At 42.6% G+C, this 25,003-nt stretch overlaps 2 protein-coding genes across 2 annotated transcripts in view; one reads left to right on the top strand and one right to left on the bottom strand.

Moving 5' to 3' along the window:
• LOC124139116 (eukaryotic translation initiation factor 4 gamma 1-like) overlaps window positions 1–85 on the bottom strand; it is a 41,784-nt gene extending 41,699 nt beyond the window's left edge. Inside the window, exon 1 of the mRNA XM_046506140.2 lies at window positions 4–85. The gene's annotated coding sequence lies outside the window, so the exon portion shown is untranslated. The remainder of the gene's footprint in view (window positions 1–3) is intronic.
• LOC124139115 (lysosomal amino acid transporter 1 homolog) lies at window positions 62–24,738 on the top strand. The gene is made up of 8 exons (XM_048394198.1): window positions 62–144; window positions 8,031–8,235; window positions 13,892–14,021; window positions 16,109–16,196; window positions 19,131–19,327; window positions 20,292–20,378; window positions 22,497–22,667; window positions 24,022–24,738. Exons 2-8 carry the CDS (start codon window positions 8,039–8,041, stop codon window positions 24,127–24,129), a joined length of 978 nt encoding a protein of 325 aa, XP_048250155.1. The 5' UTR covers window positions 62–144; window positions 8,031–8,038; the 3' UTR covers window positions 24,130–24,738.
• Window positions 24,739–25,003: the final 265 nt, after the last annotated feature.

The raw sequence follows: 25,003 nt of genomic DNA, 5'->3' as shown, positions 1-25,003 counted from the left end.
TACCTGCGAGGAGATGGCTTCGCAACTTCCGGAAGTGCGCAGTGTGTCGTTCAACAAGGAGGTCAAAGTTCACGTCATGGCGGTGGTTGAAAGTTGACTCCGAGACAACACATATTTTGTTTGTTTATCTCACTCCTCCGTCAGGTATATTTTTTTCTCATGAATAGTCCCTACATTAGATAACTAATGTTACAAATGCTGGTCATTAAAAGCGCAAGATCGAGCGATCGAAGGCAAATTAACCTTATCTTAGTCGTGTTGACAGTTGTTTCTGTGATTTAGATGAATGAACTCGTGATCGCCGACTGTTTTCGAGTGTTTCCGCATAATGGCAGGATTAAATATCCAACCAACAAAGGTATTACGGCTCTCTGTTACATTCTTCACGAGATGAGATTGTCATCCTAAGTGTGGGAACAAACGTTCAGTACGCTGTTAAGAAAGAATCAAGTGGAACCCACTTTTGGCTGACCTCATTCAATTGTAGATATATCGTGATTAGGTTATGATGTATCCAATAAGGGGTAGAATCTAGAGAATATTTTGGAATTTCATCATCGACCGTTGGTTGTTATTGATGTCTCCAACCCTGGCGTTATCCACGATAATTTGTTGTCTAGGTATAGTTTGTCTTGTTTCAAACTTTGTCAAACTGGGGAATTTGTTTTAATGATCAGATCAAATGGCATTTATTTAGTTTATACGAGATAAACTTTCTCTGTTTTCAGTTTAGGCGTTTTGAATTCAGATTCAGTACCTGTGTGAGATTTTGAATTTGAAAACTTTACAGGTCAGAAACCTCTTTGTTGAAAAAGACACTGTTGGTTCTTTTCCATTACAAAGTAAAAAATGTGAACGCTTTCCTTATTCAAGTTATACCAGAAGTGATGAGTGACCGGGCTAATATCTGTCTAATATTGTTCATATGTTGAATAGTCAATCTCATTAAAATCAGATCTTACTTCTCGCAAAAGAAAGATCTGAGGACATCCCATTACGAGTCATGTCATTCTTAATGTTTATTAGTAAAGTTATTTGAAATTGCCTACTTGATTGGTTTGTGAAAGAAGTGCTTTCAGTACCTGTGTTAGACAATCCTAAGGTCGCGGGTTCGCTTCCGATGGATACCTTTAGAATACAGTACCACAAACTTTTCCAACCTGTGACAATACCCTATGACGTAATTTGTAGTATTTTGTTGCCAGTCACACCAGCGAAACAATGCCATGTGACGTCAGGGGTCATTGAGTGGGCATAAGCTCCTCCCAGTGATCTATCATCTCTACAAGCAATGACATTGAATACGCCCAGCGGTGTTGAGAGTTTTGAATATTTGTTTACTAAATATAGAACAAGCGCTAGTTTACGAAAGCACTTTTATTTTTTATGCATTTTTTATTTCGTATTTCTCGTAATTCAAGTGGCCAAAATGATTATACATGGGAACTAATATACATATATTATTTTTCATTAATTTCATAAATTTTCATTATTATGCACAAGAATGCAGTTTATTAGGGATATTATAGTGGCGCTGAACACATACAAATGTCGCCAGTGTTAGGGTAGGTTACCCCGAACTCTATCCTTAGCCCTGGGATCCCCTTTACGATAATTTGGCTACTGGAAACTGTCCTGGAACATTCACACAAGCCACTTTCACCTGCTACATTTTTTCAGTACTGATTCAAAAGCCAACTCACCATTGTGTTGTCACTAGCCATGTTCTTGCCTCCCTCGTTTCTTACTGCTATTCACATCATCCTTACAGTGTTCCCCACCACACTTTTCTGTCACAAAAATCACCCGATGAATTATTAAATACCATATCATTCATGCATACTCGCGAGTTCGACGTCTGACGCCTGGAGCCGTTTTCAGTTCACGCAAAATCGGCTCACCACTTGGTATCTTACGGAATCTAGGTAGGTTACGGAATGGGACGAGTTTGCCAATTGGCATCAGGATCATTCGTAAGAGTCCGTAGACTAAAGTCACGAGACACCATGCCTACCACGTAACCTTCGTACGTGTCCGTCACCTATTCGACCCTTTTCGCTCAGTTAGGCATGACTAGGAAAATTTGCACTTAGTTTCAAAGTGTGGACGTAGCTCAGTCGGTTAGCTGTTGGGCTTACAATCCGAAGGTCGCGGGTTCGCTTCCGACGGATTCTCACAAAAACTGGTTGCTTATCTTTGAGACATGTGACCTATGGCAGAGATCGGCCTCACGAGAAGTTGTGGTACTGTATTCTAAAGGTGTTCCCATATTTCATTTTGCGGTGATGAAGTCATCATCAAAGTCATGGGTACTACTGGCAGACAAATCAGAATGCAGGTTTCTAAAATCATGGAAGAATCAGTGTGTTTAGTCATCATACATCATACATATGATACAAAAAGTGTTTTGTCGAAAGATCATCACAGGATTGATCGTCACATCTACTTACATTGAACCTATGTTGTAAATGATAGTTGCGCCCCTTGGACCTAGTGGGCAACAGTTAGAAATGGCTTCATCTTGTGTAGCAAATCTTTGTGTGCTAAAATTAAACAGATGGTGTAGGTTATGGTAATTTGAACCAGTTAAACCATCTGCCTGCTAGTATGATATTACAAAGACTCAATGAGTTGATCATTCCACAGGCTCCCCTCACTTAAACTGAACCAAATTGGAAGCTATATTTCTGTGGATTGCGGATGTTTCTAACATGGTGATGTATTAATGTATATTACAATCTATCTCCCAGAAAGCTAGGCACTTTGTTACCAGGTTGCACCTTAAAGAACAATCTTTGGTCAAATCATGAGCTCTGAGTGTATTCATAGTGAGTGAGTGAGTATGGTTTTACGCCGCTTTTAGCAATATTCCAGCAATATCACGGCGGGGGCACACCAGAATATGGCTTCACACATTGTACCCATGTCAGGAATCGAACCCGGGTCTTTGGCGTGACGAGCGAACGCTTTAACCACTAGGCTACCCGACCGCCCCGAGTCTATTCATATGCCACCCTTATACCAACAAGGTCTTTTCTTAACATTGAATTTTGATAATGTTCAAGTGAGCAACTACCCTCGTCCCCGTTATATACTGTTTGTACAACTTGTGTATTTCAAAACATATCGATCCACTTGTGAAATACATTTTGCAATATACTTTTTATATAAATGGTACCTGATGGGGACTCGTTTTGTAATCTATTTTTATTAATAAATTTAATAAATGTGAACATACAGGATTTGAAAATCCTTATATTAGAGTGTGAAGTTATATTTTGACTTCTGTCATGTTTTACTGACTATTGGTCAAGTTTTGAACTCTTTAAGTATCAAAATTGTCTATGTCTATAAGGAACCGCCTCCGTGGTCTTGAGGTAGAGCGTCCGCCCGGAGAGCGGAAGGTCCGGGGTTCGATCCCCGGCCGCGTCATACCAAAAGACGTTAAAAGATGGTACTTGTTGTTACCCTGTCTGGCGCTCGGCATTAAGGGGCTAAAACAAGGACTGGTCGGCTCGGAGTCTGTATACTGTGTCTGAGTTGGGTATTCATGTTAAACTGCGGCATGGTATCTCAGTGAGCTAGCACTATAAATCGGCATCAGTCCGGACTAGTACAAGCAGCCACACAAACACACACACGTACATGCACGTCGCTATATAAGTGCAATAATCTTGGACGCGACGTTAAACCCAATTTCACCTCACCTCACCTATGTCTATAAGGGCAATGTAGCACCCTTTCATGCAGCAGTCATTGAGTAGAGTTCATGTGTGTGTGATATACCTGTGATGATCCGGGTTATAACAGGTCTTTATAAACCTCTGCTTGTAAAAGGCGACTATTCTTGTCGTAAGAGGTGACTCACGGGATTGGGTGATCAGGCTAGTTGACTTGGTTGATGCATGGCTCAGTATTCCAGTTGCATGGATCGATGCTCATGATGTCAATCACTGGAATGTCTGTCCAGACTTGATTATTTACAGTCTGCCATCATATAGCTGGAATATTGCTGAGTGTGGCATTAAACAACACACAAAAATGTATGCTATGCTTACATTTGATCAGTAAATAAAACTCTGCAAACAGCTGGTAAAGAATTACAGCATGCAAAATGAAGGGGATATATTGGGTAATCACACAGTGTTGTTATCCTTATGGTCTTTGTCTATGTACTTTCTGTAATGCCGAGCCAGAATCTATCCAACATCTGTTTTGGGACTGTAGGTTAAGCAAAAATTTCTGGAAAAGATTTTCACAATGGATTGAATCCAAGTGTCCACATACTGGCAAGATAAATCTTACTTCAGACCTAATTCTTTTTGGCTTTTCAAAACATTTCCACACTGATGATATTTTTGATCTGATACTCTTATTGGCCAAATTTCACATTTATAGATGCAAAATGAAAAATAACCAACCAACCATTACACATTTCCAAAATGAGGTTAAATATTATTACCAACTAGAAAAATATAGACACTTTAATAAAGCCAAACAGACTGAATTCTATACGAAATGGGCTCCCTATGAAAACCTTTTGAAAATATAAACATTTGCTATTCCAAAACTTTACTAAATATATATCCTGCAATCTGTCTTCATAAGTACTAAAGCTTCTAGTGAGTGTGAATGTGCGTATGGATGTGTGTGAATGATATGTACTTTCTTAAAAAACCCTAGTCATGTATTTTGAATCTTATCCAAACATGATGTACTTTTACCAGGAACAATAAAAAAAAAAATATAAAAAAAAAATCCTTATGGTCTTTGGAATTTCATCATGCATGTTTGTATGCAGGCAACACCAAAGTTTTTGGGTAAAGGTCATCTTCAGACCTTCATGCAGAGAGGTATCATATGAGAGTAAAAGATCTGATTTTAATGAGACTGGGTCCAATGTGTGGCAGACAGAGATACTTTTGATTTTGTGATTTGCACATCAGGCTTTGTATCAATGCCTTCCAGACCCAATATTTCCACCCTGAAATATTGTCAGTCTATTGAACAGCCTCAGACATCCGTTGATGTTTTTCAAATAATATTTTGCTTGTCCGCAGAGTTCAGAGCCAGTCCTGCTTGAACAATACTGAACCATGTTTATATTTCAGAATTAAAGCATTGAGAACTGGTTCCGATTCACAGCCCTCAAATGCTACTAGGCAATTAGGAGAGCAATCATTTATTTGTCCTCGGCCAAATTTAGGAGTCTTGGGCTAGCCTACTAGTGTGAATTTTGGTGGCTTATGAATATGTGTTGATTCATGTGTTTTATAAGCACTTATTAATTTATTGCATGGTTTTACACGATGCACAAATGTAGAGATTGGACGCACAATAATAATCATTTTACCGACAGCAGATCAAGAACAGTTATGGATGTCTGTTATTTCATCCATCAATCATGACCACTGTCTCTTGATCCTTGATTCATTCCAGGCTCTAAAGTAATTATCTGAACATACATTGCACTTCACCATTACGTTACTTTACAGGACCCTCATATAGCCTGCAAGGACCCTTGAAGTAATTATTGGGGGTCGCCTGGACCCCCAGTTTTGTAAGTCAAGGTAAAACCCTGTTATTGTCAGAAACCAGAAGTGTAGGTAATGGGGAATTAACTTTTATATGCTAGTATATCAATGCTTGCTAATTATCAAAATACATGTCTTATATTGACAGGTTAATAAACAATTCAGCAATCATAGTGACATTCACTAAGCTGATGATAAGCCCACTGTTGAGATATAAGCCCACCTTTCTCATTCAAAATGAAACAAAAGAAGATTTTGAGCTTACAAGGGGCTGCTTGGTTGAGCAGGTATTTGAAAAACCCGTGGCTGATTTGCCTAACTCTGTGTGTCAGACATGAAGTTTTTGTTCTTTTTTTTGTCTGTGCACATGGTGAGCAATTCTTGAAATTGAAATGAAATATATTCTAACTGTGGTACATAATAATTCATTTGTTCATCTAATTATAGTGTAGTTTTTACCTTTTTTAAGAAACTTGCTGTTCTTTTAAGTAGTCATACTTATTATGCATTCCTTGCCCTGTGGGCATTCTATGTTAGAGTTGGTCCAGCAAGCGGTGCTGGTCTTAGGTAGGTGACCCGATCTATCATGTGGTCAGACTCCGTGACATGGTTGATTAGGTGTACCCTGAAGGCATGGATCATAAATTTTGATATCAATCACTGCATTGTCTGGTTCAGATTATTTACAGGCCGCTGTCATCTCGCTGGAATGTATTATTCAAGTCTCAGCGTAACAATTTTTTATTATGTAATGTAAATTTGAAGGTGGTGTGAGATTTGATGGACTGTTGTTTTTAGTCTACACAAAACACCTTCTGTAAACTGCATTAAAACAAACCGATGGATACAACAAAGTGTTTGTTTGGTTCTGGCCGTTTGCTGTACATTTTGTCATGTAAAATTGACAAATAATAGATATAGCAAACTCACTTTGTGGTCCCGCGTGTACTCATGTTAACGACAATGTTAATGTTTATAACGAACTGTTAATCTCTGAGACCGCCTAGGTGGTCTAGTGGTAGAGCGTCCGCCTGGAGAGCGGAAGGTCCGGGATTCGATCCCCGACCGCGTCATACCGAAAGACGTTAAAAGATGGTACTTGTTGTTACCCTGTCTGGCGCTCGGCATTAAGGGGCTAAAACAAGGACTGGTCGGCTCGGAGTCAGTATACTGTGTCTGAGTGGGGTATTCATGTTAAACTGCGGCATGGTATCCCAGTGAGCTAGCACTATAAATCGGCATCAGTCCGGACAAGTACAAGCAGCCACACACACACGTGCATGCACTTTGCTATATAAGTGCAATAATCTTGGATGCAACGTTAAACCCCATTTCACCTCACCTCACCGTTAATCTCTGAGCTTCTCACTTGTCGCCAATCAAAACATCCGCAGCCAGTGCGGCTGTTCAAAGTTTATGGAACAACTGAAGGCAAGTGATTAACAGGATTAATCCCCGACGCCTTGTCTTCAATTTACACCCCCAATTAACAATTGTAAAACAGTGATTAAGCTGTTGAAGTAGGTATGGTCTGTCTATAAAGATGCGATGACAAGAGTGAGGAAATTTCGGTATTGATAAAATTACGATAGCATACAAACTCGCAAGCAGAAAGGTTTAGACATCGACGTTAAGTTTCAAATATCTCTACTGTCAATGCTTGCAAGAAATCAAAGAAAGAAATTGCAGGTATCCCGTGAATAAACATGGTACAGATGCAGTGCAAACTTTTGTTATTTATCGCTTGTTGCTTGTTTGTTGTTTGTTGTTTAACGCCGCACTCAGCAATATTCCAGCTATATGACAGCGATCTGTAAAAGATATAAAATGGTTATGATGAACTGAAATCACAGGTCCTTTTCAGTTTACTTTACATATATTTTGCATGTATTTATATGATATTTGACATGGTATGACCTTGGATCTTCACATAACTTTCAATATATCTGAAACCTCTTCTCTAGTTTTACGTATGATTTAAATGATGGTATCTCAGAACTTTCCTCAGAAGTTTGATCATTCAGCATTTTAAAGATGTCATTTTGGGCCATATTTTATGTTTTTTACTTGTTTTATCTTGCTGTGGCTTATTAAATATTCATGCAGTTTTGTTGTTTCAGTTTTTTTATTTTGTAGGGGTAATATTTTTGTTTACTCTTTAATCATGTGGCTTTATTACATAAACTCATTGTGGGATTTGATCCCAGATCCAGGCTGATTATACCAGAGCTTGTGATCTGCGGAAAATCGCTGATTCAGTGGTTATGACGATGACATTGAATTGTGATTTGTCAGTTAATGTAAACGTGGTGGTGCAGGTATTTTTGCGTATGCAGGACTCTTTACTGTCTTTTTTGATTCACCGTTTTGAAAAATTATATTTGAATTGGGCATGGTGCATGGCTTTCCCAACCACTGGTATAGATATGTGTCATATTTGACAAAATAAATTCTACACATCACTAAACTAATTTATTATTGTGTGTAACTTTTCAGACTGAAAAATGCCACCTCAGTATGGGTGGATCATCCACTCACTGTCCAACTATGAAGGCAGCAGCAGCAACAACTTCACCAACTGCAGCGATGGTGTCCAGTGGGTGTGGGTGCTCATGGCGGACTGTGTGCATGACTGGAGGGGCCAGGCGTCGGCCGTCCTGGGCCTGCTCTCCATGTTGCTGTGGATGATTGTGGGAATACCGTAAGTGACGTCAGTCACAGCATCATTATCAGGAGCCCTAAGAACTCCCTCCAGGAACACAAGGGGCAGGGGTATTAGTGGGGATGAGGGTAGAGAATGTGTTGTGAACCCAGTGAGAACCAGTGGGATTACAGGGGTGTGTGGGTTTAATGTCTGGGGGGTACCAGTGGGGACGTTGGTAGAGGATGTGTTGTGAACCTAGTGAGAACCAGTGGGATTACATGGGTGTGTGGGTTTAATGTCTGTGGGGTACCAGTGGGGACGTGGGTAGAGGATGTGTTGTGAACCTAGTGAGAACCAGTGGGATTACATGGGTGTGTGGGTTTAATGTCTGGGGGGTACCAGTGGGGACGTGGGTAGAGGATGTGTTGTGAACCTAGTGAGAACCAGTGGGATTACATGGGGGTGTGGGTTTAATGTCTGGGGGGTACCAGTGGGGACGTGGGTAGAGGATGTGTTGTGAACCTAGTGAGAACCAGTGGGATTACATGGGGGTGTGGGTTTAATGTCTGGGGGGTACCAGTGGGGACGTGGGTAGAGGATGTATTGTGAACCCAGTGAGAACCAGTGGGATTACATAGGGGTGTGGGTTTAATGTCTGGGGGGTACCAGTGGGGACGTGGGTAGAGGATGTATTGTGAACCTAGTGAGAACCAGTGGGATTACATCGGGGTGGAAGAAGAATGTCTGTGGGGATGAGGGTATGTTGGGTTACAGTGGAGATGAGGGTAGAATGTGGGGTTAAAGTGGTGATGAGGGTAGAATGTCTGTGGGGTTACAGTTATACCAAGGGTCCGTCCGTCCGAAAACTTTGTCCGCACGATTTCTCTTAAACTATTCAGTGGATTCATCTCAAATGTAGTACATATGATCTGTGTCATATGGAGGGGTGCAGTTAAAAGAAAAAAAAATGTTTTTATTAGTTTTCCATTTTTTTAATGATTTTTTCAAACCCTAACCCTATCCATTATTTAATTTGAAACTAGTGACAAACTAGGCAGGTCTGGGGTATTAGTGAGCCACGCTCACTTTTGCCCTTGTTTTATTTATTTTCAAGCTTTTCTATGAAATTTTGCTCTTGAAAAATTCCCAAACCTTTATCAAGGGATTCAAACTCACAAAATATGAATCCTACAATAAAACTAAATTTGAAATAAATATGTCTCCTTTTTAAACGTTCTTGTTGTATTAACATTTGACTATGACTACATTCAGTAACGTATGTTTACATTAAACCATTAATAAACATCAGTAACACTATGCACTTTTATTTGCATAATTTTATGTCTTATCCAATGATATGTCTATCCAATGATATCTGTTTATCATTACACTTTGTGGAATATTTCGTTTCACAATTTGCATTCAAGTTTTTGAAAAATTAGTTTGCATTTATTTTTGTAGGGTAAATGGTTATGTTTTTAAACGGAAAACTTCACTGCAGAATTTTGGTAATTTCACCGCAGTATTTTGATAATTTGACAACAGCATTCGTCTGGGACTACAGTGAGGACACTGGGGTCAGTAAGGGCACCAGGGTCAAGGTGTAGGAGTAACGACACCAGGGTCATGGGAGGACACCAGTGTCATGGGAGGACACCTGGGTCATGGGAGGACACCAGTGTCATGGGAGGACACCAGGGTCATGGGAGGACACCAGGGTCATGGGAGGACACCAGGGTCATGGGAGGACACCTGGGTCATAGGAGGACACCTGGGTCATGGGAGGACACCTGGGGCATAGGAGGACACCTGGGTCATGGGAGGACACCTGGGTCATGGGAGGACACTAGTGCCATGGGAGGACACCAGTGTCATGGGAGGACACCTGGGTCATGGGAGGACACCTGGGTCATGGGAGGACACCTTGGTCATGGGAGGACACCTGGGTCATGGGAGGACACCTGGGTCATAGGAGGACACCTGGGTCATAGGAGGACACCAGGTCATGGGAGGACACCTGGGTCATAGGAGGACACCAGTGTCATGGGAGGACACCAGGTCATGGGAGGACACCTGGGTCATAGGAGGACACCTGGGTCATGGGAGGACACCTGGGTCATGGGAGGACACCAGTGTCATGGGAGGACACCAGGTCATGGGAGGACACCTGGGTCATGGGAGGACACCTGGGTCATGGGAGGACACCTGGGTCATGGGAGGACACCAGTGTCATGGGGGGACACCTGGGTCATAGGAGGACACCAGTGTCATGGGAGGACACCTGGGTCATGGGAGGACACCAGTGTCATGGGAGGACACCAGGGTCATGGGAGGACACCAGGGTCATGGGAGGACACCAGGGTCATGGGAGGACACCTGGGTCATAGGAGGACACCTGGGTCATGGGAGGACACCTGGGGCATAGGAGGACACCTGGGTCATGGGAGGACACCTGGGTCATGGGAGGACACTAGTGCCATGGGAGGACACCAGTGTCATGGGAGGACACCTGGGTCATGGGAGGACACCTGGGTCATGGGAGGACACCTTGGTCATGGGAGGACACCTGGGTCATGGGAGGACACCTGGGTCATAGGAGGACACCTGGGTCATAGGAGGACACCAGGTCATGGGAGGACACCTGGGTCATAGGAGGACACCAGTGTCATGGGAGGACACCAGGTCATGGGAGGACACCTGGGTCATAGGAGGACACCTGGGTCATGGGAGGACACCTGGGTCATGGGAGGACACCAGTGTCATGGGAGGACACCAGGTCATGGGAGGACACCTGGGTCATGGGAGGACACCTGGGTCATGGGAGGACACCTGGGTCATGGGAGGACACCAGTGTCATGGGGGGACACCTGGGTCATAGGAGGACACCAGTGTCATGGGAGGACACCAGGTCATGGGAGGACACCTGGGTCATAGGAGGACACCTGGGTCATAGGAGGACACCAGTGTCATGGGAGGACACCAGGTCATGGGAGGACACCTGGGTCATGGGAGGACACCTGGGTCATAGGATGGCAGTGAGGACAGCTGGGTCATGGGAGGACACCTGGGTCATAGGATGGCAGTGAGGACAGCTGGGTCATGGGAGGACAGCCGGGTTATGGGGTAGCAGTGAGGACACCTGGGTCAAGGGATAGCAGTGAGCCCAACAGGGTCATGGGGTAGCAGTGAGGTCACCGGGTTATGGGGTAGCAGTGAGGACACCGGGTCAAGGGATAGCAGTGAGCCCAACAGGGTCATGAGGTAGCAGTGAGGACACCGGGTCATGGGGTAGCAGTGAGGACACCTGGGTCATGGGATAGCAGTGAGCCCAACATGGTCATGAGGTAACAGTGAGGTCACCGGGTTATGGGGTAGCAGTGAGGTCACCAGGTCATGGGGCAGCAGTGAGGTCACCGGGTCATGGGGCAGCTGTGAGGTCACCAGGTCATAGGGTAGCAGTGAGGTCACCTGGTCATGGGGTAGCAGTGAGGTCACCAGGTCATGGGGTAGCAGTGAGGTCACCAGGTCATGGGGTAGCAGTGAGGTCACCAGGTCATGGGGTAGCAGTGAGGTCACCGGGTCATGGGGTAGCAGTGAGGTCACCTGGTCATGGGGTAGCAGTGAGGTCACCGGGTCTTGGGGTAGCAGTGTGGTCACCGGGTCATGGGGTAGCAGTGAGGACACCGGGTCATGGGGTAGCAGTGAGGTCACCGGGTCATGGGGTAGCAGTGAGGTCACCTGGGTCATGGGGTAGCAGTGAGCCCTACCGGGTCTTGGGGTACCAGTAAGGAGACCTGGTCATGGGGTAGCAGTGAGGTCACCGGGTCATTGGGTAGCAGTGAGGTCACCGGGTCATGGGGTAGCAGTGAGGTCACCGGGTCTTGGGGTAGCAGTGTGGTCACCGGGTCATAGGGTAGCAGTGAGGACACCGGGTCATGGGGTAGCAGTGAGGTCACGGGGTCATGGGGTAGCAGTGTGGTCACCGGGTCATGGGGTAGCAGTGAGGTCACCGGGTCTTGGGGTAGCAGTGTGGTCACCAGGTCATGGGGTAGCAGTGACGTCACCGGGTCATGGGGTAGCAGTGAGGTCACCGGGTCTTGGGGTAGCAGTGTGGTCACCGGGTCATGGGGTAGCAGTAACATCACCGGGTCATGGGGTAGCAGTGAGGTCACCGGGTCATGGGGTAGCAGTGAGGTCACCGGGTCATGGGGTAGCAGTGAGGACACCGGGTCATGGGGTAGCAGTGACGTCACCAGGTCATGGGGTAGCAGTGAGGACACCGGGTCATGGGGTAGCAGTGAGGACACCGGGTCATGGGGTAGCAGTGAGGACACCGGGTCATGGGGTAGCAGTGAGGACACCGGGTCATGGGGTAGCAGTGAGGTCACCGGGTCATGGGGTAGCAGTGAGGACACCTGGGTCATGGGGTAGCAGTGAGCCCTACCGGGTCTTGGGTTACCATTAAGGATACCGGGTCATGGGGTAGCAGTGAGGTCACCGGGTCATGGGGTAGCAGTGAGGTCACCGGGTCATGGGGTAGCAGTGAGGTCACCTGGTCATGGGGTAGCAGTGAGGTCACCGGGTCTTGGGGTAGCAGTGAGGTCATCGGGTCATGGGGTAGCAGTGAGGTCACCGGGTCATGGGGTAGCAGTGAGGACACTGGGTCATGGGGTAGCAGTGAGGTCACCGGGTCATGGGGTAGCAGTGAGGACACTCGAGCGCACCAGGGTCATAGGGTTTCAAGGGACAGAGTAACCTACCCATACTTTTGTAACTCATTAATTTAATCATGAAACAGATTTGATACTACAGAGTGTTGTTAATCAGTCAAACACTCATACAGGGAAGACTTTGTTGTTGGTCAGGCGCATGAATTAGGAATGATCTCACGATTTGTGCTTTTTTTAGTATATATATATAGAATCTCACCCGAGTGTCTTTTGATATCAAATATATAAACACGAGTTGATAAAATTGAAAAAAACTGAGGCTTGCCGACGAGTTTTTCAACTTTTATCAACGAGTGTTGGTATATTTGATCTCAAAAGACACTCGGGTGAGATTTTATTTATCATCCAACATCATTCTTCCAACCTTTCCAGTTTGTGGACAGATATAATTAGTGTCTTCAGTGTAAAAGGTACGGCAAATAGCTTTAGTAGCAGAGCCATTAGTGATGTCATTTGATTGGGACGTCATGGTTACCGATGACATCACAATGGTCTGCAAAGCATTGTGATGCAATTTCATTGCAGCGATATCTACACTGTAGATATCGCTTGATCTCACCCAAGCGATATCTCTTGTGGGAGCCAGTTTTGGATGAGACCCGTGAAGATTCCAGGGTAGAATAGGTCTTCAGCAACCCATACTTGCCATAAAAGGCGACTATGCTTGTCGTACAAGGTGACTAACGGGATCGGGTGGTCAGTCTCGCTGACTTGGTTGATACATGTCATCGATCCCAATTACGTGGATCGATGCTCATGATGTCAATCACTGGATTGTCTGGTCCAGACTCGATTATTTTACAGACCGCCGTCATATAGCTGGAATATTGCTGAGTGCGGCATTAAACAACAAACAAACAAACAAACAAAACAGTTTTGGATGATAAATATTGTTTGCATTTGCCTAAGGAGGAGGAATGTGTTCCGCCACTTGGACAGTTACAGAGGTAGACCAGTAGTAATGTGGTTTATCTCCCTTGCAGTCAGATGGTGAAGAACTGTCGGAACCTGAATGGTGTGGCTGGCGTGTCCTTTTTTCTATTGGCCCAGTGGTTTGCAGGTGATGTCACGAACCTAGTGGGCTCCATCCTTACCCACCAGCTGCAGATTCAGGTGACTACACCCTGACATAATCCTGTCTCTTTTGTGTACATTCTGTATGGTTTGTCAGCGCCGTTGAGCACCTTACTATAGAAATATGGCTCAGTATAAATCAATTAAGGATTAACTGTGTATTTTGTTCGGTTCATTGAGGTATGAATCCAAAAAGCGATGTGCAAACTGTATGAATCCACGTAGCGGATTCTTACAAAAGTTACACATCGGTTTTTCGATTCATACCTCAATGAACCGAAAAAAAACCCACAGTCAATGCTTATAATTAAATTTGACACGTAAAACATGTTTTATCTACAATAGTTTAACCAAAAACAGTTGTATGTATCAAAACAGACAAAAATGACGAGATTGATAAACATTCCAGGTGTAGGAATACATACTGTGGCGTGACATGAATCAGGTGATTGTTTAATTATATAGCTCAGTATAAATCAATTGTTATTATTCACAGATCAAAAGGAAGGATACACACCCTTGTATGTAGATTGTTTTTAACAGCACAATACCCATGTTGTAGGGTTCCACGAAGCGATCTTAGCACTAAGATGACCATAACTCCCTTACTTTAGCATAGATTTACAACAGTCGTAACAGTGAAATTTCTTTGGGGAACAGACCCCTGGCCTAGACTTGATAATGTACAGGCTGCCATGAGACATTGTCAGTATGTTCATGTGTCACTAGTGTCTGAGAAGTACAGAGCAAGAACAGGACTTACTAAATGGACAGGGGGTATGGGTGGCCCAGTCGTCTAAGGCGCCACGATTCGCTGTGCAGAGTTGCGTCCCTTGGACACGCCAGAAACCTATGATTGTGGGTTCCAATCCAGGTTCGCCCCGATTATGTTTCTAGGTTTGTCAGCACCATACCCGTGCTCGTGGGTTTCACCGAAGTGGTAAACGTCTGAGGCCTGCATCACTTAGGGCTTTCCTTCCACATTAAGCTGACACGCTGTGATATAACTGGAATACTGTTAAAAGCGGGCGTTAAACCCAACTCACTCACTCACTCACTACTAAATGGACAACTTTGTCAATACAACACAGGCTTGTATACACTATGTTCCTCCAATGCCCATCAATACATACCAGTATGTGCTTTGTAGTGCAGTTGCTATTTTAATCCAGAACAAATCATTGGTTCCAGCAAAGAGGTAAACCTGCTTGTGCTCACATCAATGAATGCTCCTATTATTACGCATCAAAGGTAATATTTTCCGAGCAACATGTCTCATCGTCTTGCAACCAGCTGCTCTACACTTCGCTTCAATATCAGGCGAAAGTGCATTTGATTTCCGTCAGTTATAAACAGCCTAATTTCATAAGTTGACTGAATTAGAATACTACATAGCAAACTAGTTGTACGTTATACATGAGTGATGAAGGAACATAGCGTATACAAACCCAGTGATGTATTGACTTGGGTTTGACATGGCTGAAATATTGCTCACTGTGATGCAAGATATCAAGCTGGCACTTCTGTCTGAGCCATCTTCCCGAGGCAAGTGAGTTAACTGACTATTAAAGTCCAGTTTCCACCCTTGCAGAACTAGAGTTACATTTTGGCTGGACTAACGAGTTTATGCATAGTCCAATCCAAATCGTGCACCGAAATCGAAATCCGGTTCGTAAGGTGTCATGTAGATTTCGGTCGACTGCAGGATTTGCAAAGCATGTGCACCGCTAACTCGTTGTCAACAGATATTTCCTAAATCTTTGCATGTGCTTTTCAAGGTGCTCAGGTGATTTGATGCACTTTGCGATGTAAGACCCGTTTTATCACAATATAGATCTTGATTATCGATCAGATCGTCTTGACTGGGCGCCACCGTTTTGTTTGAAGCAAATGCATGTGATACGAGAGGTTGAATCTGATTGGTCAATAGGAGAGGCATAGAAAGGACATGACTCGTAATAGCCACTGGTGGCGCTATGATCAAGCCCAGGAATTCCAGCCTAGTTCGGCAAGGGTGCAAACTGGACTTTTAGAGTCAGTTAACTCTCTTGCCTCAGGAAGATGGTCTGAGCTGACATTGACAATTGTTCAAAGCGATGTGGATTTATTTGTTGTTTATTTTGCAGGTGTATGTTGCTATATACTACGTCGCTGCAGATGTGGTTTTACTCATGCAGTACGTTGCCTATCTTTGCCACAAGCGGAAACTTACGGGTAAGTCTGGTGTAAGCTGAGACAACCTGTATCAAAGACAGGACATAATGCTGATAACTCAGCACTCTTCTCATCATGTAGAATCCTTCTTCAGGATCACTAGTCCTCATCAATATCCATTTTTGCAAAGGTTTGTCATTCATCTGCAGCTGTAACAATAACATGTGGTTGTCATGTTGATCAACATTTACTCACCTGTAAGAAAGTGTGATTTTTAGAATTGCATTTTACATTCCAATAATGATGACTGACACAATGTAGACTGACACAATGATGGTGGACACAATGATGACTGACATAATGATGACTGACACAATGATGACTGACACAATGATGACTGACACAATGATGACTGACACAATGATGACTGACACAATGATGGTGGACACAATGATGACTGACACAATGATGACTGACACAATGTAGACTTTCACAATGATGACTGACACAGTATGACGTACACAATGGTGACTGACACAATGTAGACTTTCACAATGATGACTGACACAGTATGACGTACACAATGGTGACTGACACAATGATGACTGACACAATGTAGACTTTCACAATGATGACTGACACAGTGTGACGTACACAATGGTGACTGACACAATGATGACTGACACAGTGATGACTGACACAATGTAGACTGACACAGTGTAGACTGACACAATGGTGACTGACACAATGATGACTGACACAATGTAGACTTACACAATGGTGACTGACACAATGTAGACTGACACAATGGTGACTGACACAATGATGACTGACACAATGATGAATGACACAATGATGGTGGACACAATGATGACTGACACAATGGTGACTGACACAATGATGACTGACACAATGATGACTGACACAATGATGGTGGACCCAATGATGACTGACACAATGATGGTGGACACAGTGATGACTGACACAATGATGACTGACACAATGATGACTGACACAATGATGGTGGACACAATGATGACTGACACAATGATGACTGACACAGTGATGACTGACATAATGATGGTGGACACAATGATGACTGACAATGATTGACACAATGATTGACACAGTGATGACTGACACAGTGATGACTGACACAATGATGACTGACACAATGATGACTAACACAATGATGACTGACACAGTGATGACTGACATAATGATGGTGGACACAATGATGACTGACACAATGATGACTGACACAGTGATGACTGACACAATGATGACTGACACAATGATGACTGACACAATGATGGTGGACAAAATGGTGACTGACACAATGATGACTGACACAATGATGACTAACACAATGATGACTGACACAGTGATGACTGTCATAATGATGGTGGACACAATGATGACTGACACAATGATGACTGACACAATGATGACTGACACAATGATGACTGACACAATTGTGACGTACACAATGTAGACTGACACAATGTAGACTGACACAATGATGACTGACACAATGATGACTGACACAATGATGGTGGACACAATGATGACTGACACAATGATGACTGACACAATGTAGACTTTCACAATGATGACTGACACAATGATGGTGGACACAATGTAGACTGACACAATGATGACTGACACAATGATGACTGACACAATGATGGTGGACACAATGATGGTGGACACAATGATGACTGACACAATGTAGACTTTCACAATGATGACTGACACAGTGTGACGTACACAATGGTGACTGACACAATGATGACTGACACAATGTAGACTGACACGATGATGGTTGACACAGTGTGACATACACAATGACGACTGACACAATGATGACTGACACAATGTAGACTTTCACAATGATGACTGACACAGTGTGACGTACACAATGGTGACTGACACAATGATGACTGACACAATGGTGACTGACAGTGGTGACTGTCACTGACTAAAGGAATGGTGACTGACACAGTGTTGACTTACTAAATGGTGACTTACACAATGGTAACTGTGCTTGATGCCATGATGACTGCCACAATGGTGACTGACACAGTGTGACTGACACAATGACTGACACAGTGTGACTGACACAATGGTGACTGACACAATGACTTACACAATGGTGACTGACACAGTGTGACTGACACACTGGTGACTGACACTCATGAAAGCAATGATGACTGACACAGTGGTGCCTTCACATTTGTGCTTGATGCCATGTTGACTGAAACAATGGTGACTGACACAGTGTGACTGACACAATGGTGACTGACACAGTGTGACTGACACAATGACTGACACAGTGAGACTGACACAATGGTGACTGACACAGTGTGACTGACACAATGGTGACTGACACAGTGTGACTGACACAATGGTGACTGACACAGTGTGACTGACACAATGGTGACTGACACAATGACTGACACAGTGTGACTGACACAGTGTGATTGACACAATGGTGACTAACACAGTGTGGCTGACACAATGACTGACACAGTGTGACTGACACAGTGTGACTGACACAATGACTGACACAATGGTGACTGACACAGTGTGACTGACACAATGGTGACTGACATTTTTGTGACTGACACAATGTTGACTTACTAAATGGCGTCTGACATACTGGCCAACTGACATGACAGTGATGGTAACGGAGACAACAAACAATGATTTTGCAGTTTTATTACTCATATGACAGGATGAGTATCCATCTGTTATGTCTGCCAATTTGCATTACAATATTTTTGTACGTCCATGACATATATATGTGGACAGAATTCCATGCAGTTGGAACTTGTGACAAAGTTGAAAGTGAGTTATAATCCAAATTCCAACATTGCATCCGTTATGATTGAATTTTCCAGCAATGAGTATAACTGTACATTATATCCATGTTTATTATTACCATCTTCTAATGATACTAGACTAGTGTGAAACCTCATCTGTGATCTGCAGGTAAACAAGACGGGGAAAGCCTTGTACAGCCAGTGTTGTGTGTATCAGGGCTGTTCATGTTCAGCTCACTTGCCTTCTTCAAAAACATCCTACCTCACTCCGTAACCACAGGCAACTACATCTCGAACTTCGCAGTTACCCATCATGCATCAGGCCGAAACCTGCTTGCTACAAATGTTGGAATGAAGGTGTTTTATGTAAGTTTTACTGTGAAGTATCAACGTTTTAATGTTCTTATGTAAGTGTCTCTGTGATTATCAAAGTTTTAGTTTTCAGGCCCCAATGGGGATTCTGGGTTAGAAAGGCTTTGGGGAAAATAAAAGTATTTTTAGTATTCTTTGATTAGCAGAGTTAGAATTTGGAACTTGTCCTATAGTCCTTGCCCAACTGCCCGGTAGTTAAGGTATCCATCATTGAGGGTTTTGCTATATGTTAGTTATAAAAATGTTAGTTTCTTCTGTTGATTAGTAATGCTACCTCGATTCACCATCCCATGTGAGGGGCGGTCGGGTAGCCTAGTGGTTAAAGCGTTCGCTCGTCACGCCGAAGACCCGGGTTGATTCCCGACATGGGTACAATGTGTGAAGCCCATTTCTGGTGTCCCCCGCCGTGATATTGCTGGAATATTGCTAAAAGCGGCGTAAAACCATACTCACTCACTCACTCACTCACTCACTCACTCACTCACCCTCCCATGTTGGAGTTTGGTTTAACACAACAACATTTTTAATGTGTGAGGCCTGGGTGACAACTGGTCCAAACTCCATGACTTGACTGACTGTGTGTCATCGTGCCTTCATGACGTGGATTGTTGTCCATGTTTCAAGTGAGTGGTTTGCCTGACAAGTGTGATGTAGCTGGAATATTGCTGAATGGAGCATTAAACAGCATTCCACCCTGAATTAAAATTACTCAAATCTGATTGGCCAGAGATTTGAAATCATCATAAATAGCTCATATAAAAAGCTATTTGCTTCTTAATATGATTTAGTGCCATGAAATTTATTGGTAAAATGGCTGTATATTGAAAACATATCTTCTTGTTCACTCAAGTTTTTAAAGGTGAAAATACTGGTAAAGCATTTTACAAAATCTGATTAAGATATTTGTTGATATTTGTCTGCATCTGTTTCCATGGCAACTGTTGATTCTTTATTTCAGAACACAGTAGATGAGACTGGGTATGCCATTGGTGTGGTCTCCTCTCTGTTGTATATCGGGTCAAGACTTGCTCAGATAATCAGAAATGTGAGTATAAAGCCTGTCGAATCCATCTTTTGTAAGCTGAGATGTTTCTCGGATCAAAACTAAGTTCCCTTTGATTCTTGAAGGCGAATTATTCATTTAAAATTGAATAAGCTTTACACTTTCTTGTTATTTCTAGTTGCAGCTTTTACTGAATATATTTAAAATAGTAATAACAATAAGCACAGCACTTTGGAACAGCTGATTTCTATTACCGGATATTATTTATGTATGGAACAATTTGACTCATCACTGTTGAGGCTTCCCGTGGCTTTCATTTGCGAAAACATCATGTTGATATATGATAGTCGAAATACAAGAAATATGACTTTTAACTTGCCAAAATATGGCATTTGTGATGAAGGTATCCATTCTCTGTCATCTAAGATTCATTCAAGGCATCAATATCAGGTTCCTGATAGTGGCTGCTGTAAATAACTTTGAGTTGGTGCAATCTGCTGATCAGTTCACACTGATTTTGCCGAAATCTATGTGGACAATATTGAATGAAGACACTTTGGATAGCGGATATACCAGCTTTGATAAAAAGAACTATGTATTCCACATCATCGTAGCTCTATGTTAGGCAGCACTTGTAACAAGTACATAATAATTAGTCTTTCAAACACTCACAAGAAATTATGTAATCAACATCCTGTGATTTTATTTAGGGAAGTTGTACGCAGCTCTGCTCTTTGCTGTTTGGTTAGATTAAGGTTTGATAAAATACGTCTCCGGTAAAACTCATGGAAGTCTTTTAAAAAATTCCACTATTGTTGGGAACAGGATTTATATATGGAGTCCCATTTTGGGCTAGAGATCAGCAGTCGCATTAATTCAGAGACACATTAATTTGAAGACTTACAGTACTTTCAGGCAGCTGGAATAAAGCAGACCTTAAAAGGCCTAAAATTGGATGCCTTGTCTTGAAAGCCCTTAACAAAAAAGCCTTGAATTCTGCATTTAATGTCAAGCACAGAAAATAAAACTTTTGCAATCTGTTTCCATTGAATATGCAACATTCAAATTATGATCCAAGACAAAAGGTAACAATGACAATTGTGCTGTTTTGTATTTATAAGATATTTAAGTGGCGGAAAAGGTTTAGTGGTCAGATTAATGTATTCATATATTGATATGTGTCATATAAAATGGCCTAAAGTTATAACCAAATATTTGTGATTAAAACAGCTGATCTAGATGAGTTTTATGTTGCCTTCGGCATCTGTTGAGCATCAGTATATTGTGGACACAGATGGCTCTGCAGAGTTGCTTCCCTTAGCTTCAGGATCAGCTTGTTGTGGGTTTGAATCCCAACCCTCATTATGATCCTTGGTCTGTCATCATTATACTGGTGGGCTTAAAGGGGAAGTGTACACGCAAAAATCACTTTCTTTCTTTTTCTAAACAAAACGTAATTTTAGAATTAATTAGTATCTGTGTTTGAAAATATACACTCATTTTTTTCACAGTGAACGTAGGAAGCTCACAATAGTGTGAAAATGATATGCCGTTATGAGGCCTTCGTTTTTCGAGCTAAACAGGCCTGAGTTATCCCCCTTAGATTATGACGTAATTGGTGCCAATTCAACTGGGTCCCTGTCTATTCTCAACGCAAAAGATATCAAGTACCAGTTTGCGGTAAAACACCATGGCCTACGACACACTCCGGCGCAGTGGTGACTCAGCATAACACTATGCTGGCTGGCATCTGAGACGCTAGAATCACACACCTGGACCTACACCACGTGAAGCGGCTCTAACAAAGCATGATGACGTCATAATGTTTATCAATTGGCACCAATGACGTCATATTGCAAGGGGCATAAGCCATGGTGTTTTTGTTGTGGAAATAGAACACTTGGTAAATGTGAAAAATATAAATCGTTTTAATGCGAAAAATATGTTAATTAATTGTGATATTTTTATATTTTTGTCTTTGACACTTCTAGGTTAACACTTTTAATGTGGAAAAAGTACAAGAAAAATAGTTTCATTTCCGTGTGAACTTGCCCTTTAACTCATGTTTTGACCTTAGTGATGCTGACATACGGTGTTGAAACTGTAATGCTGTTTAAAGCAGTGTTAAATCCCAACTCACTCACTGATATTCTGTTTCAGTACAATTTGAAGTCGACGGAAGGCTTGTCTAAGGTGATGTTTGTGCTGGCTGTATTTGGTAATCTGGCTTATGGCTTGGCCATCATAGTGCACTCAGTGGATGGTATATTCCTGATCCGACACCTGCCGTGGATTGTTGGGAGTCTGGGAGTTATCTTTCTTGATGTCGCTGTATCCTTGACCTTATTATCGAGCAACTAATTCAATGTGTTTATATTATATGACAGACATTTCTATTATCAACTGAAACTGTCTTCCACAGGAGATATCACTTCGGTTGTCATTGGTTACCATGATGTCAGAATCAAATGACATCACTAATCTCTCAGCCTCTGAAGCTTTTGGCTGTATGTTTTGGACAGAGGACACTGTCAATTATAAGGTTTGCAAGCTGAAAAAGCTGGAAGAATAACATTGGATGATAAGTAGAACCTTGTGTCCTCAGATATCAAATATATGAAAACGTGTTGTTGAAAAAAACACCCTAGGAAGCAAGAGTTTTATACTTTTATTGATTCAAAGAAGATACTTTATGAGTGTTCATATCATACTATGCTTACGACACTCGTGTTTAAATACCAGAATTTTGGTACACACGAGTGTCGTAAACATAGTATGACATGAACACAAATATAATGTCCTATATATTACCGAAGAAGATGTCTACATACACAGACAAATTGTAGTGTTTACCTATAAGGACAGCACGTCAGCAGCAGCAGCAGAACCACAATTTGTCGAATGATGTCAACAATCTTCAGCTATGGCGTAGTTTCTTGTGTGATGTCATTCCGACCTCACGTCACAAGAAGATTCGAATGACGTCAACAATGCAGACCAGGTGACGGAAACAATACACGGTTGTCACATTTAGGGAAAAGACCCTTGGGCGCATAGGATTTTTATGTTTGCCCTAGTAGGTCATAAATGTTGATATTTTCATATCAAAAGACACACAGGTGAAAATTCTGTATACTTTATTTCTGTTGTGGATGTTCTGTCCCTTGTGTCTGGGTTGTGTCGGGGGCACGGGTGGCCCAGTCGTCTAAGGCGCCGCGATTCGCTGTGCAGAGTTGCGTCCCTTGGGCACGCCAGAAACCTATGATTGTGGGTTCGAATCCCAGTTCGCCCCGATTATGTTTCTAGGTTTGTCAGCACCATACCCGTGCTCGTGGGTTTCACCGAAGTGGTAAACGTCTGAGACCCTCATCACTTCGGGCTTACCTCCCACATTAAGCTGACACGCCGTGATATAACTGGAATACTGTTAAAAGCGGCGTTAAATCCAACTCACTCACTCACTCACTCACTGGGTTGTTTCCCTTGGCTGTTCCAGGATCCACAGGTCGTGGATTTGAATCCCAGATTTGCACATGTTTAGATCTTTGGTCTGTCATTCTGTGCTCTCAGGTTTCCTCCACCATTAAGCTGACTTGCTGTGATATAACTGATATATTATTCAGATCAAGCTTACTGACACACATTCTTTCTTGCTACCTCTTTTGTTTCCCTTAACTAGTTTCAGATATTAATACAGTTTCATTATTATGAACAGAGGAACTTTGACTCCTTGTCCAGGGCACCTCTTGTTGTGGATCAAGTCATCAATGTCGACCCAACCTCCTTTAACTGAAGAGTAGCCTTGACCCAGCGACCTGATGACCTTGATTCAAAGTGACTAGTGTCCTTCACTCAAAATGACCTTGACACAAGTATCAAAAGTTCAGTTGCGAGAACCTGGCGACTGTCACTTAAATGACTTGATGACTCAGAGTGAATTATGTGAAGAATATGTCACCATGGTAACATTTGATTGTTTCCTTGTACAAAAACTGTTTGAAGCAGTTTGTTGTCCATGACTTTATATAATCGTGTTCTTGCTCTCTCATTTCTGGTGTGGTCATAGCCTGTCATTTATCAGATCTGTTATCTTTCGTCAAGCAAGACATGACAGTCACTGCCCAATATCACATCACGGATTTGTTATGATTTTGTATAATAATTATATTTTGTTAAGTCTTATATAGTACTCAAAACAAGTTAAATAATTCACACAATTGAAATATCCACCTGCCTCAACAGATTAACTGCAGTCATGTAAAAAAGTCGGATTAGCTTTAACTTCTTTTGAGTTGTATAAATGAATATTGTCACTACCGTATTCGACGTAATAAGCGCCCCGCTCTAATAAGCGCCCACGGCGATATTTGCTAATATATTGGCTCGTGAACAATCCCAATTAGCACCCTTTCCAATTGATCAATGTACACAATACTTATTTATTCGCTTATAATACGCACTCGTGTGTTATATGCACCCTTAATTATGGGCAATTAAATTCTGGAAAAATATATCTCTCGTATATAAACATTTCAGGCTGTCAGCATAAACCACGGAATTTACCTCTCAACTCTGTTTTTTTTCGACAAAATAATATTCTAATAAGAGCCCCCTATTTCTAATTTTGAGAGTGCCCTGGGCGCTTATTACGTCGAATATGGTAACTA

The sequence above is a fragment of the Haliotis rufescens genome, unplaced genomic scaffold (genome assembly GCF_023055435.1).
Source record: "Haliotis rufescens isolate VD_foot unplaced genomic scaffold, xgHalRufe1.0.p SCAF_13, whole genome shotgun sequence".
Taxonomy (NCBI): Eukaryota; Metazoa; Mollusca; class Gastropoda; order Lepetellida; family Haliotidae; genus Haliotis; species Haliotis rufescens.
Note: the sequence above shows the minus strand (reverse complement) of the source record. Positions and strands in the feature narration are given on the sequence as shown.